General features: G+C 39.0%; 1 protein-coding gene across 2 annotated transcripts in view; it reads right to left on the bottom strand.

Annotated features, from left to right (window-relative positions):
* PCNX2 (pecanex 2) overlaps positions 1 to 16,782 on the bottom strand; it is a 309,389-nt gene that overhangs the window by 182,493 nt on the left and 110,114 nt on the right. For both annotated transcript variants that reach the window (XM_028849636.2, XM_028849638.2), the window contains exons 16-17: positions 8,257 to 8,366; positions 6,983 to 7,079 (exon numbers count right to left, since the gene is read on the bottom strand). In XM_028849636.2, coding sequence (XP_028705469.2) covers positions 6,983 to 7,079; positions 8,257 to 8,366 — 207 coding nt within the window. The remainder of the gene's footprint in view (positions 1 to 6,982; positions 7,080 to 8,256; positions 8,367 to 16,782) is intronic.

The raw sequence follows: 16,782 nt of genomic DNA, 5'->3' as shown, positions 1-16,782 counted from the left end.
TAAATTCATAACAGTAATTATTTCATACATTTACTTAATAATTCATTCCTAAATTTTATATAAAATTTCAAATGGCTTCATTTTGAAGCTCAAATATATACATATTTGTATATAATTATATACAAATGATACACATATAATTTGCCTATAGGGTTTTAAAAATCAAATTATAAGGGTTGTTGGTATTAGAAAGATATTTAACTTTGCTAACTTTGCTACAAGTACTGTACCAAATTATTTAAATTTTGCCACCTTTTTTTACATACAGAAGTTTAAAATTTTTATGTTCTTAAATCTAACTCGGGGTATTGTGTGTGTGTTATTTCTTTTATGGATCCTATGTCTGAAAAATCATTTTCTCTGTATATTTTGGATAAATGTTTGACTTTATTTAATATCTTTTTGAAAATTTATTTTACTTTTTTAAAATGTGACACGGGTAATCACAAAGTGCATATAATAAGTATGTACAATTTAGTAATTACAAAGTGAACACCTCTATGACCACCAACTAGTTCAATAAATCTAACATTTCCAGCATCCTAGAAGCTTCTTGTATGTGGCTATCTCATCAGAAATCCTTCTCTTGCCTCCTGGAGGTTCCCATCAACAATCCTGACTGGTGAAAATCATTTTCTTGCTTAAAAAAAGAAAATGATTTCACTACTTACGACTTAGGTATGCAACTGTAAGCTGTTTCATTTTGCCCATTTTCACTCAGTATATTGTACCATACTATATGCATTACTTTGTGTCTTGCTTCCTTTGCTCAACATGATGTGGTTAAGATTCACTCATGCATTGCATTTAGCTGTAATAAGTTCATTTCCTTTGCTATAGACTGCTCATTTGGCACTTTCATAAACAGATGCTATCATGAACAATTTTATATGCGTATTTTGGTGCAAATGGGCAAGATTTGCTCCAGAATAAGTACCTAGGAGTAGAATTGCTGGCTGCAGTCTATTCATGTCTTAAACTTTATGTTACCAAACTTTTATCCATAATGTGTATACTAATTCACACTCCCACCAGCAATACATGAGAATTCTCTTGCTCTACACTTGCCAACACTTAGTGAGAACTTTACATTTTTTAGTTTGCTAGTTTTGAAATGGTAAGTCAGTGTGATTTCAATTTGGAGTTTTCTGATTATTAATGAGGTTGTCCATATATTCATGTTTTTTGGCCATTTATATTTCCTCATTTGTGAAGTGTATGTACAAGTCTTCTGCCTATTTTCAGTGGAGATATTTGGGTTTCTTATTGATTTAGAGGAGTTTCATGTTCATCTAGACACTAGTCTCTTTTCTGTATAATTTAAAATAATTATATATAATTTAAAATAAGTCAAAGGTCATAATTTTAATTAATTTGAATCCTTTTGTGTTGTTTTAAAAAATTATTTCCTACACTGCTAGCATAAAAGTAGTTTCCATTATTATGACTCTAAGTGCTTTCAGGTTTTATTTTCTCATATTTAGGCTTATAATTTACCTGGAATTGACTTTTAAGTATAGTGTGACATAGTAGTCCAATTTCCTTTTATTTGTGAATAACTTCTGCTTTTCGGTTTTCCATTTTTCCCTCTGTTTGGAATTGGAAGCTACATGCTTTGTTTCTCTTCCTTTAGTAGTTGCACAAAACATTCCAGCATGCATACCTAATTTATCACAGACCAAAGTTAACAGAACGGGCTGAGCAGCCCGCATCCGAAAATCCGAAATGCAAAACACTACCTTCCTTTGAATGTCACATTGGTGCTCAAAATGTTTTGGATTTCGAAGCATTTCAGGTGTTGGATTTTTGGATTAGGGACATTCAGTCTGTATCTTTATTCTTCTCTTGGACATTACTAAGACCTCTGACTACTTGAAGTTCATTTCTCCTCTCGTCCAAACTTGTGTGTTATTATAGTCGTGTATTTTCATTCTACCTTACATTTTTTAAGCCAACTATATAGCCTTATCATGGTTTTATGCAGTTAATATTTATTCAGATTTGCCAGTGTACCTGCCACTTTCTTTTCTTTTTATTCCCTTGCAAATCAGATCTTCCATCCAAGATCACTTTCTTTTTTTATTTTTTTTCTTTTCTCCTCAAATGACTTTTAACACAAGATCACTTTCTACTGAAAAATACCTGCAGAATTACATGTAATGAGGGCCTCTGAGCTTTTATTTTTCTAAAATTTATTTTGCCTTTATCCTTAAAAAATATTTTCACTAGGAATAAAGTTCTAGCTTGGCAGTTACTTTCTTTACACATCATTAAGTATATCCAACAACTGTCTTCTGGCTTCCATGAGGGCTCTTGATAAAGCAGCTTGCAGCCTGTCATTCATTTGCATGTAATCTGTTCATTCTGTTTACCTGCTTTAAGTTGGTCTGTGTGTTTGGCATGCTGCATTTTCACTATGGCTTGTCTGGTGTAGATTCTTTCTTCTTTAATTTACCCTACTTGTGATTCACGGAAATTCCTGAATCTCAAGATAAGTGTCTTTCATCAATTCTGGTAAACGTTCAGATATTATCTCATCAAATATTGATTATGCTTCAGTCTCTCTTCTAGGAATTCTGATTGGATATATTTTAGATTTTCTCACTCTATCCTTCAAGTCATTTCTCTTTCATATTTCTTGATTTTTTTTCTTTTGTCAATTAGTGTTACGTTCTGGGTACTTTCTTTTCTCTTTATCTTTCAGTTCACTAATTCTCTCTTCAGAGGTATCTAATCTCCCATGTGGGAGGTCGGCTCATTGCAACCTCCACCTCTCAGGTTCAAGTGATTCTCCTGCCTCAGCCTCCCAAGTAGCTGAGACTATAGGCATGTGCCACCACAGCTGGCTAATTTTGTATTTTTAGTGGAGATGTGGTTTCACCATGTTAGCCAAGCTGGTTTCAAACTCCTGACCTCAGGTGATCCACCTGCCTGGGCCTCCAAAAGTGCTGGCATTACAGGCGTGAGCCACTGTGCCCAGCCCAGTCTTCACTCTTAAATCTAAACGTGCTAAGTTCCTTTTTCTTACACTTCTTTCTCAAGTTTTTAAAAACTATGAACTGCTATTTTTCTAAAGGAACTTTAGAATCATTTCTCAATGTTGAGAATATAATGTCTTTGGAACTGTTTTGAATTATATGAAACCTACAAATTCATTAGAAAGAACTGGCATTTTATAAATCTCAGCCTTCCTATCCAAAATCGGGTTATGTCTATCTCCACTTATTCAGAACATCATTTACACTTTAATGAACTGCTGTAGTTTACTTTATTTGTGACACTACTTGTTAAAATCATTTCCATTATCAATTCAGATATTTTGTTGGAACTGTGAGTTGGATCACATTTTCATAGCTTATTTCTGGTATGTCAGAAAGTTCTTGCTTTTCTAAATTTTGGTTGTATTTATGAATCCTCTTATTAATCATAGTTGATTATATAGTATGCACAGAAAAGTTTTATATACACATATAAATCAGCATTTTTTTCTCTTTCTCTTTGTTCTTTACTATTTTGCTTTTCATTTTATATATCTAAGATATAAATTAAATATATATTTATATTATAATTATATATTTTATATCTTTATCTTAGATATAAATATCTTTATATTTATCTTATATAAAATATCTTTATAAAGATATAGATATAAATATATATTTATATTTAATTTATCTTATATATAAAATTATATATAAATATATATTTAATATATATTTTATATATTATATATTATATATTACATGTAATATATAATTTATGTTTTATATATATAAAGTAGAGAGCAAACTATTAATATTATTGAATATTGTTTTAGAAGTTCTGGCTAGTGTAAGGCTGCAAAGAGAAAAAAATGAAAAATTTATATATAAATTTTTGGATTTATGGTAAATAAACTTATGGTAAATCCATGCAGGTTTAACTAAGAAATATATTAGCTCTTCATATACTGAACATTTTAAACTCACTGTGCCATTTTATATAGTACTTCACACTCCAACTCTCAAAGGAAGCTTAAGAACCCCTGGTCCAACATTCCACATCTAGCAGCATGGGACCAGAAAAATCTAGGTATTATAACCAATGATTTGGGAAAAAACTGTTTGAATTTTACACATAAGAATTAAATAGGCTTTTTTTTTGCTTCTAGGAACTGAAGAAAATTGATACAGTGAAAGGAACAAATCTAAGCATAGTAAAAAGGGTGTTGACAATGACGAAGATGTGAAAGTTAAAAGCTTAGAGTCTGTGCTAATAAGACATATAGAGAAAGACTAACCAGGCAAACCACTAGTAGAAAGTTATATCTTTATTAAGTAATGAATTTTGGTGATAAACTTTGTGTGCATAACTTATCTTGCTCATATGCAAATGTATAGGCCCATTGGTATATCTCTGTTTCTAGATCAATGTTTCTTGAAGTACAACCTGTGGATCGCCTAAACAGAATCACCTGGGTGAATATTCCTGTTAAAATGAAGATCCTCAGACCCTTTCACAGGCCAGATGAATCAGAATGTTGGGGGAGGGCTACAAAACTGAAATCTAATGAGGCTCCTTGAGGGGTTCTCATACAAACTAAAATTTAAGAAAAGAGAGCGAGACAGAGAAAATAAAAGGTGGAGAGAGATACAGAGAAAGAAAATCAGAGACAATGAGGAGGGGGATTTTACGCTTGTACGGTGTCACAGAAGGCATTATATATCAAACTCTAAAAGCTGAATGTGGTATTCCCATTAAAATATTATAATTAGGCCAGAGACTTTTCAGAGAAATGAACACAAACATTTTATTAAATCACCTAACAAGTTATTGTTCTACACTGTACAAAGCATTTCAAAGGGGATGAAAACCAAGGTAGGCAACACCTAGCCCATCACATCTAATTATACCAATGAAATACTATCAACCTCTGCTGGGCAAATTTCTGGTCAAATTTCTTTGTAATTCCTACATTATTTTTAACTGCAATAAATCAGAAAGTAGAAATGCACCTTCATTAGTCATGAAATCAAGGAAGACTGAAGGGCATAGTTTTTCTCAGATATCCACGGGGAGAGTTTTGGGTAGACTCTGGACCACCCTATGGCGAAAATGCTGTAGGAATGTCAGCTTGACCTTCACCCTGTAAGTCCCCTGGTATAAATATTAGAGGTCAGGTTGTGGATGCTAGGATTATGTCAAACACTTCTCTTTTTTTTAAGCTGCTATCTCATCAGGCCCAGCTGCTTTGACTTTTAACCTGCTTTTAAATGTATCTCTGCTCCTAAAATTCATGAACTATGCCCTTACTCATATTAAGTGATTTGTCCTTTTATTCCCTTGTGGTGGAAAAAAAAAAAAAGCCTTAATACATTAGCTTGAATTGTGACCACACTCAAAGGCACAAAAGCTGAGTATGAATTTTTTTAAAGGCTATCCTGTTGGCTGTGAGTCCCATACATTGTCTTGAAATGGCAGGCTGCAATTAAATTCAACTAAATTCCATGAACTCTACTGAGCACCCACTGTAACAACAGGCACTGGCTCTGTGGATATCAAGACAAATGAGACACAGTCCTGGCTGGATCAACAGACTATTCCCTTTTCCTTTTATCTGTCATTCCTAAGAAAACCAGGAAAAGTGTGAGTCAAGGACATTAGATGGTTCCAAGCTCAATACTCAGATGTATGAGAGCTTACACAATTAATGAGCATTGCTTTTCAAAGTATGAATGTTTGTAAGTTGATACCAAAGAAACTATATCTGCTAAAAGAATTTTTGAAGCTGTCCAGAGCCCTTTTCCTGGTGAACAAGGAAATGGCATCATTATTTTATAGCTGTAGGATTCTCTTGTTCCTTCCTTCCTCTCCTTCTTCCTTTTCTTCTCCTGTGCTCAACCCAGTGTGGTTACCCCCTTCTCTGTGACCCAGCCATAAGTCTAAAGCTCAAGGGCCCCAAGCAATGGCTGTGCAGACATCAACTTTGAAAGAGTGCTCTGAACTAAGCATGGTGCTTAGGGGAGATGTGGACAACAGCTGTGTGTGGACCACATCAGGAGGGCAGGTTGGCTAAACGTTTATCGACAAGCTTTCATTTGTGCAGAGCCCACCTGCTATTTGGTGCTAGCAATACGCAAAACTGACTGAATGTGATTCATGTGACTATCCTGACAAACTGCAGCCACCTGAGGGCCACCTAAGCGCCCGCACCATGTGTGCACAACAGCCGCCATCAAGATGCTCTAAAGGGCTTGTAAAAAAAAAAGGTTCCTCTTCAAAGACTTTCTTCCCCATTTAATTAGGAATAAATAGTAACTTCTCTTAGAAGCAAAATGTATTCAAAGACCTGTGCTAACATTCTTAAATATCTGCTAGCCGTGATAAAGAAATCAATGTACTTTATGTTCTTAGCTCCCACAGTTTAGCCTAAATATTTGCCCTGGAGGCTTATACTGGTCCAAGCAAGCATTACGTTATAGCCTGTTCCTCTTCCTTATTTGGAGGTGTTTTTACCTTTCTCAGCATTCCACAAGTTACTACCTCCTTCCTTTGTTCTCCTCTGCCTTTGCCTCTTTTAAAAAGTTCTAAGTTGCTAGCCAGTCGGGACAAATACAGAATATGCGGTCCCGTTCCAGCCAATGGAAACCGGACACAGCAGTAGGGTGGACACATCGGGTTATAAATGATCCTGTCTCCTTTGTTTGGTGTACTCTCGTGGCAAAACTGCTGGCGAGTGTACCCTTTCTGCAGAAACTATAAAAATGGCCTTGCTGAGTAGATTAAATTTATGTTCAAGTGTTATTTCTTTACGGCACTGGAGAACAAGCATTTCAAACTGGGCTGCACCTGGCAGGCAGCTCAACAGCCCAGTGTGCCAGTTACCAAGCGAGGTGTCTCTTTCTGTCCTAGTCCTTCTCCTGTCCACCTGCCTAGAGCTCCATTGATCTCTGCTGAAAGGTGAGGCCCTCCTATACTACGTTACACAATGCAAATGTCTCACCACTGAATCTTTCATCTTCTTGGGGAGAGGGTCAGCAGCTGACTCTTCCAGATTTTGATGTAAAAATTTAGGCAACAGTCTGCATTGGATGAAGGACCTGAAAGTGGAAACACACATGGGTTTTACTTTATCAAAGATGTTCCTGGGACAGTGTTTTTGGTAAATAACTTCACCTTAGATCTCACACCCACACATGACAAAAACAAGTGCTCTCTTCGTTTAAAAATTTATAATAAAAAGAGGGACATGTTCAAGTGATCATAAAGATAGTGTTTTGATTTGTAAATTTCATCCTAATGAGAGCAGTCAAGTACCTTAGCAGTATCATTGCCCTCTGCTGTCAGCAGTGGGACACGGGGAAGGTCCTCCATCTCTGCCAGCCCACTAGGCCTTCATCTTCACAATTAGCAGCAGAAAGTGAACATTGCACTAATACAATTGACACTAAAAATTGTGTGAACCATGTTTAACTTTTCTTTCCCCCATTTTTCATGCCTTTCATACTGTTGAACCTAATAGCCTAAAATTATGGTGTCTATTGTCCTCAAAGAGTTATGGTTATCTTCAGTTAAAATCTTTCATAAATTTAAACAAGTTACATAAGATGCTACTGTCAATATCTGAAACCCACTGTGGCATCACATGAAAGATGTCCAGTGCCAGAGTACACGTTACCAAAGACTTAAAGATAATGATTAAAGGGAAGATTGTAATGTACACTTTCACATTACTAAGGATTACATTAAATACATGTTAACACTTTGGTGCAAATCTCACTTTAAATCCCGAAGGCGTTAGCCAGATTGAGAACAACAACAACAACAACAACACAATAATATCAAACAAAATCTTTCCTTTCAGAGGTGCTGGTTTAGTCTCCCCAGGGTAACTGCCTAGACTAAAGGCAGGGATGCAGCTTCATGGATCTAGAGAGGGTATTGTTGAGGTGGTAGCTTCTCATCCAACTCACCCAAGGGAGTCACAACAGGGCTTGGGTGTTATCGGCCTTCTGTTCCTGCCACTGTGCATTTTACTCCAAAATCAAAAGAGCAAAGCTAAAATGTTTGCTAGATGTTCACTTTTAATTGTTATTAGTTTCTGGCTAGTCCTGTATTTCTCCTCCCCTCCTCTAGTGAGTGACCAGCTAGTTTAATAATGAGAATCAAATCACAATGGGTAGTGAATTGCTGTCTCCCCACCTCAGTCACAGCGCAAAGCTGCAAGAACCATGCCCCCAGCTCAGTGATGAGAGAGCGCAGGCATAGACCACTCACATGAGTACAGATGGGTCACTGCTCTGCCGGCTCAGATGGTAGGAAAGGGCGACCAAGAGGCCACAGAAGGCTGAAAACAGGGCCGGGATGTGCTGCGTGCTCCACGGTTCCTAAAGAAAATATGTCAGTTAGCCAAGTCCCTCCACGGCTGCATGGATAGCAGGATCTCTATCAAACATTTAGAAACATCCCCAAGTTCCAGCTGGATGGACGAGTTATTCCTGTGACCATTCCTGCCCATGGGCGTATAAGCATCTGGTGGGCACACAAAAAAACTCACCTATTGGTTTATAAACATTGAGTTTGATAAGGGACGTTTTGACTAATAGTACATACTTATATGAATAAAACTGAATCTTTCCTGAAATTAAGCTTATAATTTTTTATAGAATGTAATATTAAACATGTGTCACTCCTCCGAATTCAATATAATTAATAACAATTATAATAATTGCATTTCTCAGTGTTTATGAATTGATGGTCTAAATGGCATAAGAAGTGTAAAAATGACATAAGAGATTAAATAGACTAACGAACTGAAAACTTGATAAAGATTGTAGAAAGTAGAAAAGTTCCTCTTCAAAGCTCATCTTGGTTTAAAAATAAAATAATACACACTAGGAATAATAGCTTCTTACTCTAAAGCCTCCTATCAACTATCAGTTTTTATACTTTAGCCCAGTTAGTTGCTTTGGCTTACTCAGGCATGTCTGGACAGGCCCAGGCAAGTCTTAGCTCATAGCTTATGCCGCTTCCCTGTTTGGAAATGTTATTGCTTCCTTAAACCTTTCGTGAGCAACTTCCTCTTCTTCTTTGTTCTCCCTTGCACTTACCTATTTAGGAAAGTGTTAAGCTATTAGCAAATAGGGTATCAGTTTAAGACTGTGAGGTTCAACTCCAGCCAATGGATGCTGGACACAGCAGTAAGGACGACCCAAATGCGTAAGGGATAAATATGTCTGCTTTTCCTTTGTTCAAGTGTGCTCTTGCCATTGTTCCACCTGTGTGGGGCACCCTTTCTGCAGAAAGCAAAAATGGCCTTGCTGAGATAATTAAATTTACGTTTGAGTGCTATTTCTTTGTGGCACCAGGGAACAAGCATTTCTAACAAAGATTAAAGATAGTCACCTGAGGAAAGAGCAAAGTTATTTGAAATGAAAAGAGACAGGCACTTCAGGTTTAATTTGATAGAAGCATAGATGTCAGTTATCAACACATTGTACTCAGCCTGGCAGAGCAGAACATGGGAAATACATGTTACCACCCCAAGCAGTGTGGTGGCCTGGGACTCTGGCTCTCCTTCCATACACACCTGCTGCTCCCACCAACACAAACATGTCTCTCACACACCAAGAAGAAAACATCTACATATTTAACCTTCTCAGTCACCATCAGTGGAATCACTGATGCCTTCCGAAAGCTGAATTTAGTCAAGAACTTAAATACTTTTCTCTCAAGATTTTTTTTAAGGATGGGTTAATTGTGCTTACAATGAAATCTACAAATGAATGAGTCAAGTGTGCTTAGCAGTTATCCTCTGTAACTGCTAAAATAGGCTGGAAAAGCAAATGATACAGTGGATAGAGCAAGTGATTTTATTTTTGCATGCTTCATTTTCCTAGAAATTAAAATGTATTTATTTTATCTTCCCCATTGTGGAAGTCTAAACACCCTAAAGCAGTACCTGGAAAGCAAATTGCAGGGAGCTGACTCTCGCTGAGGGTGTTGAGCTGCATGGCTACAAAGTCAGGAAGTAAGACTCACTGCCTCCAGATGCACTCCCCACACAGCTCCCCACACCGGGACGCCCTGCATGCCTTTCAGATCAGCTTCCCAGAGGGTCGGGTGCAGTGCCTTTTCCAGCGCCCTAAGGTACCATGTCTGCATTCATTATTTCCCACCAATGTTGCTGAAAAGCTCAAACCCAGTTTTGAGGCATTCTGCATGGACCTCTTCTTTCTTTGGAGTTTCATCAGCAACGCCTTCCCTTCCAGTGTCGAAGGGAGAGGTGTACTTCCTCCTTCCTGAGCCCAACCCTCCTCTCACACTAGGATGTCCTACTCTCTTTTCATTGGTCCCCTCTGCCCTACCTATAAAAATGCTTAAGTTGTTGACAACTTTTTTTTTTTTTTTTTTTGAGACAAGGTCACTCTCTATCACCCAGGCTAGAGTGCAGTCATGCAATCTCGGCTGACTGCAACCCCTACCTGCCGGGTTCAAGCACCTCAGCTTCCCTAGTAGCTGGGATTACAGGCGCACACCACCACACCCAGCTAATTTTTTATTATAGTAAAGACGGGGTTTCACCATGTTGGTTGGGCTGGTCTCGAACTCCTGACCTCAGGTGTTCTGCCTGCCTCTGCCTCGCAAAGTGTTGGGATTACAGGTGTGAGCCACCACACCCAGCCAGTTGCGGACATCTTTAACAAATAAAAAAAGTCCTTCTTCCCCTTGATCCAGTTGGCCTTGAAAGCTACTGTACTCTCTTAGTCTGATTGGGCTGATATAACAAAACATCATAGACTAGGTGGCTTATAAACCACAGAAATGTACTTCTCACAGTTCTGGGGGCTGAAAGCCCAAGGTGCAGGAAGGAGGTTTGCTGTCTAAGGAGGCCCTGCTTCCTGATTCCTAAATGATGCCTTTTTGTTGTATTCTCACATGGTACAAGATACAAGAGAGCACTCTAGGGCCTCTTTTACAAGGACACTAATCTGATTCATGAAGAATCAGATCAATATTCTTCTGATTCTGAAGAATCATGATTTGATTGATTCATGATTCAGAATCATGAATCATGAATCAATCAGATCATGAAGAATCCCTCAATACCTGTAATTACCTCACAAAGCCCTCACCTCCAATACCATTACATTGGGGATTAAGTTTCAACACGAATTTTGAGGGACACATTCAGTCTATGGCATACACTATCCCTCATTTTTCTTTCAGTGCCATCCCAGCTTTTTGAAGGTCTGAGCTCCACATTTCACTCCTGGTCATCAGTGAATGACTCAGTAGTCTCTGTCAAGCTGGGTACCTCCCATGAGTGGAGGTCCTACCATGAGCTGTGTGACCTTGGCTAAATTACTAGACATCTCTGACCACTGAGTTCCTCTTCTTTAACAAGAAAAACAATACCTACTCAATGGTTGTTGTGAGGGTGCGTTTCTGTAACGCAGGTGATTTGTTTTAAGTTTTTGACATGGGAGGGGTCAAGGCATCCCCACTTGATGAAGGACACCTGAGAGCTGTTTCATTCCCACCGTCTTCACAGTCTCCTGATCCTTGTGTGCCATCAATATACCTTTTCAATGCCACTCTAATCTGCCTCTTCTTTCCATTGCATCCTGTCTGGTTAAGGCCTCCACTGTCTTGCTCCAGGACTACCATTAATGCTTCCTAATGGGGACTCACCCTTCAGTGTCCACACTCAACCCCACCCCACAAATCCCACGCTGTCCTTTGTATAGTGACAGAGTGGTTCTCCTCCCCAAAACCCTAATCGGATCATGTCTGTGCCCTTTACTCAGTACCTTTCAATGATTCCTCATTACCTACCAAATGAAATCTACTCCACAGGCAGCTGCATAAGCCCACCTTTCAGCATCCTTCCTCACATTTAGGATATACACAGCAGCAAACCTGAGAGATAAATTGTTCCCTGCCCTCCTGCCTTTGCCCACATGGTTCCATCTGCACAGAGGGCTCTTCTGCCCTGACTCCGTTCCGTTCTGTTCCATTCCATTCCATTCCATTCCATTCCATTCCATTCCATTCCATCCATTCCATTCCCCTCTACCTGGTGAACTCCTACCCATGCTTCAGTGCCCAGCATAAGAAGTTCCACCTGCTCAGTGCTGCCTCCTCTGACTTCCCAGGCAGAACGGAATCCTCCTCCTCTGTGCATCAAAATCATCTTTAAGCATCCCTAGGGTAGCATTTAAGATATCTCCTTTGTTTTTCAGGGGCATAGCTGGACTCTGCCCCTCATCAGAGAGCACCTGCCCACAGGAGTTGTGCATACACATCTGCTAAGTCACAAGGACAGAGTAGATCTTCAGCATGTTTCACTGAACTAATAGTGCAAACACTTTTACTATGTTCTTTTATTATGTTTGGTATGAAGACGACCTGCAATAAGACTTGTTAGCTCAAACTCAAAGGCAGCTGGCAACTTTATCCATGTTAGAAAAGACATTCTGGTGCAACCTGATGGCACAATCCCCTTCAAGATGCTACTGGCATCACCATCCCTGAAGCAGCATCTCATATGTGTGCCTGTCCCCCCGACACCTTAGGCACCTCTCACTCAGTCCCACTGTTTACTTGTCTGCCTTCCCATTAGACACTGGACCCCCCAACAAAGGGCAGCCTTGCATGTTTCTTTCCCCGGTACCTGGCACAAATGTTAGCACACTGGCATATCCTTGTGAGGATGACTACAAGGTTTAGGCTTTCATAATGACTCACGTGGACAAGAATTTTCAGCAGAAAAGAAGATGAAGGAATTGAGTAGCTTATATCAAATGTCGATCAGGCAGTGAAATGCTGTGGAAGTGATGTGATTATCAGAGAAAAGGCAATCTCTTGACAATGTGCTTCTCATTATTCCTTCAAACAGTACCCCCAGCAACAGGAAAGTTACTCTGAAACTTGAGTTTTATGCTTTCAAAAGAGTCCACGCATCAAACATTCATTCATTCCTACAATGTGCCGAGTACCCAGAAGCATAACTGTGAACAGGACAGAGAGAGTCTTGGAAAGAAAAGACACATGGGTAACTGCAGTCAAGTATGACAGATGAGGGGACAATGAGCTGCTCACAGAGCACACGAGGGGCTGCAGAGCAGGAAGCAGAGGCTCACATGAGTCAAGGGAATGGCATTTAAGTGGATCCCTGCACACAAGAAATGCAGAACATGGTCCTTCCCCTGCAGGGGCTTCTGGAAGGGCCAAGCAGGGCGGATAGGGCTGGCTCTTCCATCCTCACATCGACTCCACCCTGCTCTGTCCATCCACCTAGGGCTTCTCTTATTTCATTTCATACTTGACCATTACACAATAAACACAAAACGTGTTCCAAAGGAGAAGAACCTGCTAACTTCTGTTTCTTGTCATTGATTCATCTGCACTAACCAGCGCTGTGTACTTAATTCATGATTTTGTGAAGGTGCAACCTTTTCTCTCACATGTAGCCCATACGTATGCATACCCTGGAAGAAATTCCTATGAGGAATGAGTAACTAAGACCCTATAAATAATTCTCATGACACGGATCAGAGAAAAGGTCAAGGGAACAAGTGCTGGCAGAAGTTGGTTCCAGGCTCACTCATCGTTGAAATGAATTGTTCTGTGGAAGGCACTTAACTTCTGGGTGGTTTAGCTTCCTATTCTGTAAAAAGGGGATGACAATACTTTCTTAATGAGATTTAAAACAGTCTTAACCCCAGAAAAGTTGAATGTCAGTGTTAGGTTTCTATTAATTGGAAAAGAAAGGGTACCCATGATGGATGTTCTTTGCTGACAATAAATTAAGTCCAGGTTCTAAATATATTTTGATAATTGAGTTTGCCTACTTTTATTCCCTCAATACTCCTTGCTTAAATCTCCTCTCATTTTCTCTCTACTTCAATATTTAATCAAACATTTCCAACAAAAACACCAAGGACAGCTGTTACACTCTTTCTGGTTTCTGTCCTGTATTAGTAGGAGTCTGTATTCATTCTTCCATTACATATAATTTCTTTTAAGGATAACCAATAGCTTCGGGGTAAATTGATGAACAGGAGTAAATGGCAATGTGGCCACAGTGGCAGGAAGAAAGATGTGTATGTCCTTCAACTATAAAAAGCAAAGTGATGCCAGCGGGGCACACTTATTCTTCCAAGAAAAGGGTAAGATAAAAGGTGTTAAGGAGTCCATATTCCAGGTGCCAATTTTCATGTGTTCTTGCCCAACCTCAAACTTCCACACAACTTTTTCTCAGAAAAAAACCTGACCTTCCCTGAGTTTTGACACATGGTAACAAAGCAAACCACCTGGATCTTCTGAGGGTCTCTCCTGGAAACACTCTCATTCTCCAAGTTAACTGTTCACTTTTTCAACTGATGCAGATGTATACATACATAAATACACACACACACACACACACACACACACACCCCCCTCAGATTGGAGGTTGATTTCTCAAGGAAACAAGGACAAGAGAGATTACTTGATTATCAACATCACGGGTTATCCCTTCATGTGCAGAGTGCCATTTTTCGAAACCCACCATCTTCAAGAAGATTACTTTAGAGTTGGAAGGAACCTCATAACTGAGATGGTCTCACTTCAAGTTATTGATCAAGCAAGGAGACAGGAAGAAAGAGACTTGCCCAAGGTGGTAAGACCAGTACCAGCCTCCACAGCTCTGAATTCAGTGCTCCATGTACCCTACCACCTTAAATGTGTATATAGCTAACTGTAAAAAATATGTAGACATCCCACCACTTTTCATTAAAAAAAAGTTAGGATGTTTTAATAATCACTGTAACTTACAAGTTCCCAGCATTATAGGCTGTTTGATCCATTTATGCATCCATCCACACAACAGTGTTTGGAAATCTATTGAGCTACCTGCCTATTTCAGTGCTTGTTGAAACACACGTAGAGCAATGGCTCAGAGGAAGAAGGGATCAATTGTATAAAGATTGAAAATTTACAAATGTATATCTAAAGATATAAAGATTTTGGAAAGAGATAAAGTTTTAAATGGTCTATTGCCTACAGATAATGAAGCATTTATCATGTGACAGTTTGCTTCAAAATTAACATCTCTAATTGCTCTGAGACACATCTCATGGGTCTCACAATTGGGAATGATAAGGACTGATGAGTGCTGGTTTCGTAAAACTCCCACAGGGTTTGAAATATTTTTATGAGGTAGTAATAAAACTGTCTAATAGTCCTACAATTCTGTGGCAGATGTCACATGCATTTGGGAATTATCTGATGAGAATGCATAGGGCAGTTCAGCTTTGTACAAAAGCACACTGTGAACACAGTCTGAATTCTAGCATTTTTTTCCTTAGAAATTTTAGACACCTCTTATGTTGGAATTTATGGGACAGACTAACTGAGGGTTTGGTTATAAAGTGAATATCAACAGGCCAAATTCTCACTTTGCTATGCCTTTCATATCAGGCTTAAATACTTTCTTTTTAAAGAAACTGATTTTTTTATCGCATTAAACATAAGGGCATTTTTGAGATTGAGGATTTTATACATCCTAAAATAAGAACGAGATTGTACCATTTTGACTCTGTATAAGTCCTATTTCTAGGTCTATTTTTGACATGAATCCCATCTTTAAGTAAAAGGAGCGCTGGGCCCATAAAGTTCCCAAAATTTAGTAGTGAAAGATGTGTCACCCAGTCCTTGAACTGTGCTCTCTCTTCTTACTTCACACATGGCCTGCGGAGTGTCATGTGGCCAGCACGTGTGAGTGTGCAATGGACACCTTCTAGGCTCTGGCATCCCCCAACCCCTAGAGTGTCCCTCTGTAGCAGCTCTTCTCCATATTCCTCGTGGACCTTGAGCACCCCGGGAGGGGCTCCCCGCTGCCTCGCACTGACCCTAAATTATAGGTCAATATGTGTCCCATAAATAAATGAACAATTATGTGAACACATATGGCAAGTCAGACTTCACTATCTGCTACGAGTAGATTCTTCTTATTTCATCCTGTTTTTTTCACTTTGGTGAAAAACATGGTATGTTTATGAATCAAGACAGTATTTCACTTTTAGAGATAGGTACTGAAGAAAAATGAGACTGTCACCTGGCAAGACAGAATAACGGGTCCCATGTATCCAAGTCCATCTATATCTACATGGATAAATATATAGAGATGCACACACACACACATACACACACACACAGAAATATGTGTACTTGAGGGAAAACATTAACATTTACTTTCCTTCTCATTGCCCTTTTGCAAGGTATCTGTAATTATTCAATCCAAGATTTTTTATAGCATACCTTTTATGTGACACACTAATAGGACATAAAAAGCAGCACATATAAACCACAGTCTGGGACTTCAAGGAGCAATGAAAAGTGTGCACAAGCAAGAAGAACCACCGCAACAGCCCCCATGCATTCGGCAGTGAAAACCTGACTTGCTGCTTAACGTTCACGACCACACGTAGTTTTTAAAACACCCTGAAGGTAAAAGTATTGCCCATTTTACACATGAGGAAACAGAGGCTTTTACTTTACTAGTTATTGTGGTAGGTATCTGTATTTTTCACATAGAATTGATTACATACAGTAAAAAACAAGGATTGGATGAACATCAATAGGACAATGTTGTCCTCTGGATTCTGGAAGACAGAAGATAAACTTTGGCTGGTGTCACTGAAACAAGTTTTGTCTTCCATCACTACTAGGGTCACGACAGCTCAAACTCTGGGCCTAGAATGCTGTTTTCCACCTACCCTCTCCTCTCTGTATCCCTCAATCACCAACAGGCACTAC

This window comes from Macaca mulatta, chromosome 1, assembly GCF_049350105.2.
Source record: "Macaca mulatta isolate MMU2019108-1 chromosome 1, T2T-MMU8v2.0, whole genome shotgun sequence".
NCBI classification, from domain to species: Eukaryota; Metazoa; Chordata; class Mammalia; order Primates; family Cercopithecidae; genus Macaca; species Macaca mulatta.
The sequence above is the reverse complement of the archived record's forward strand: the minus strand, read 5'-3'. Positions and strand labels throughout refer to the sequence as shown.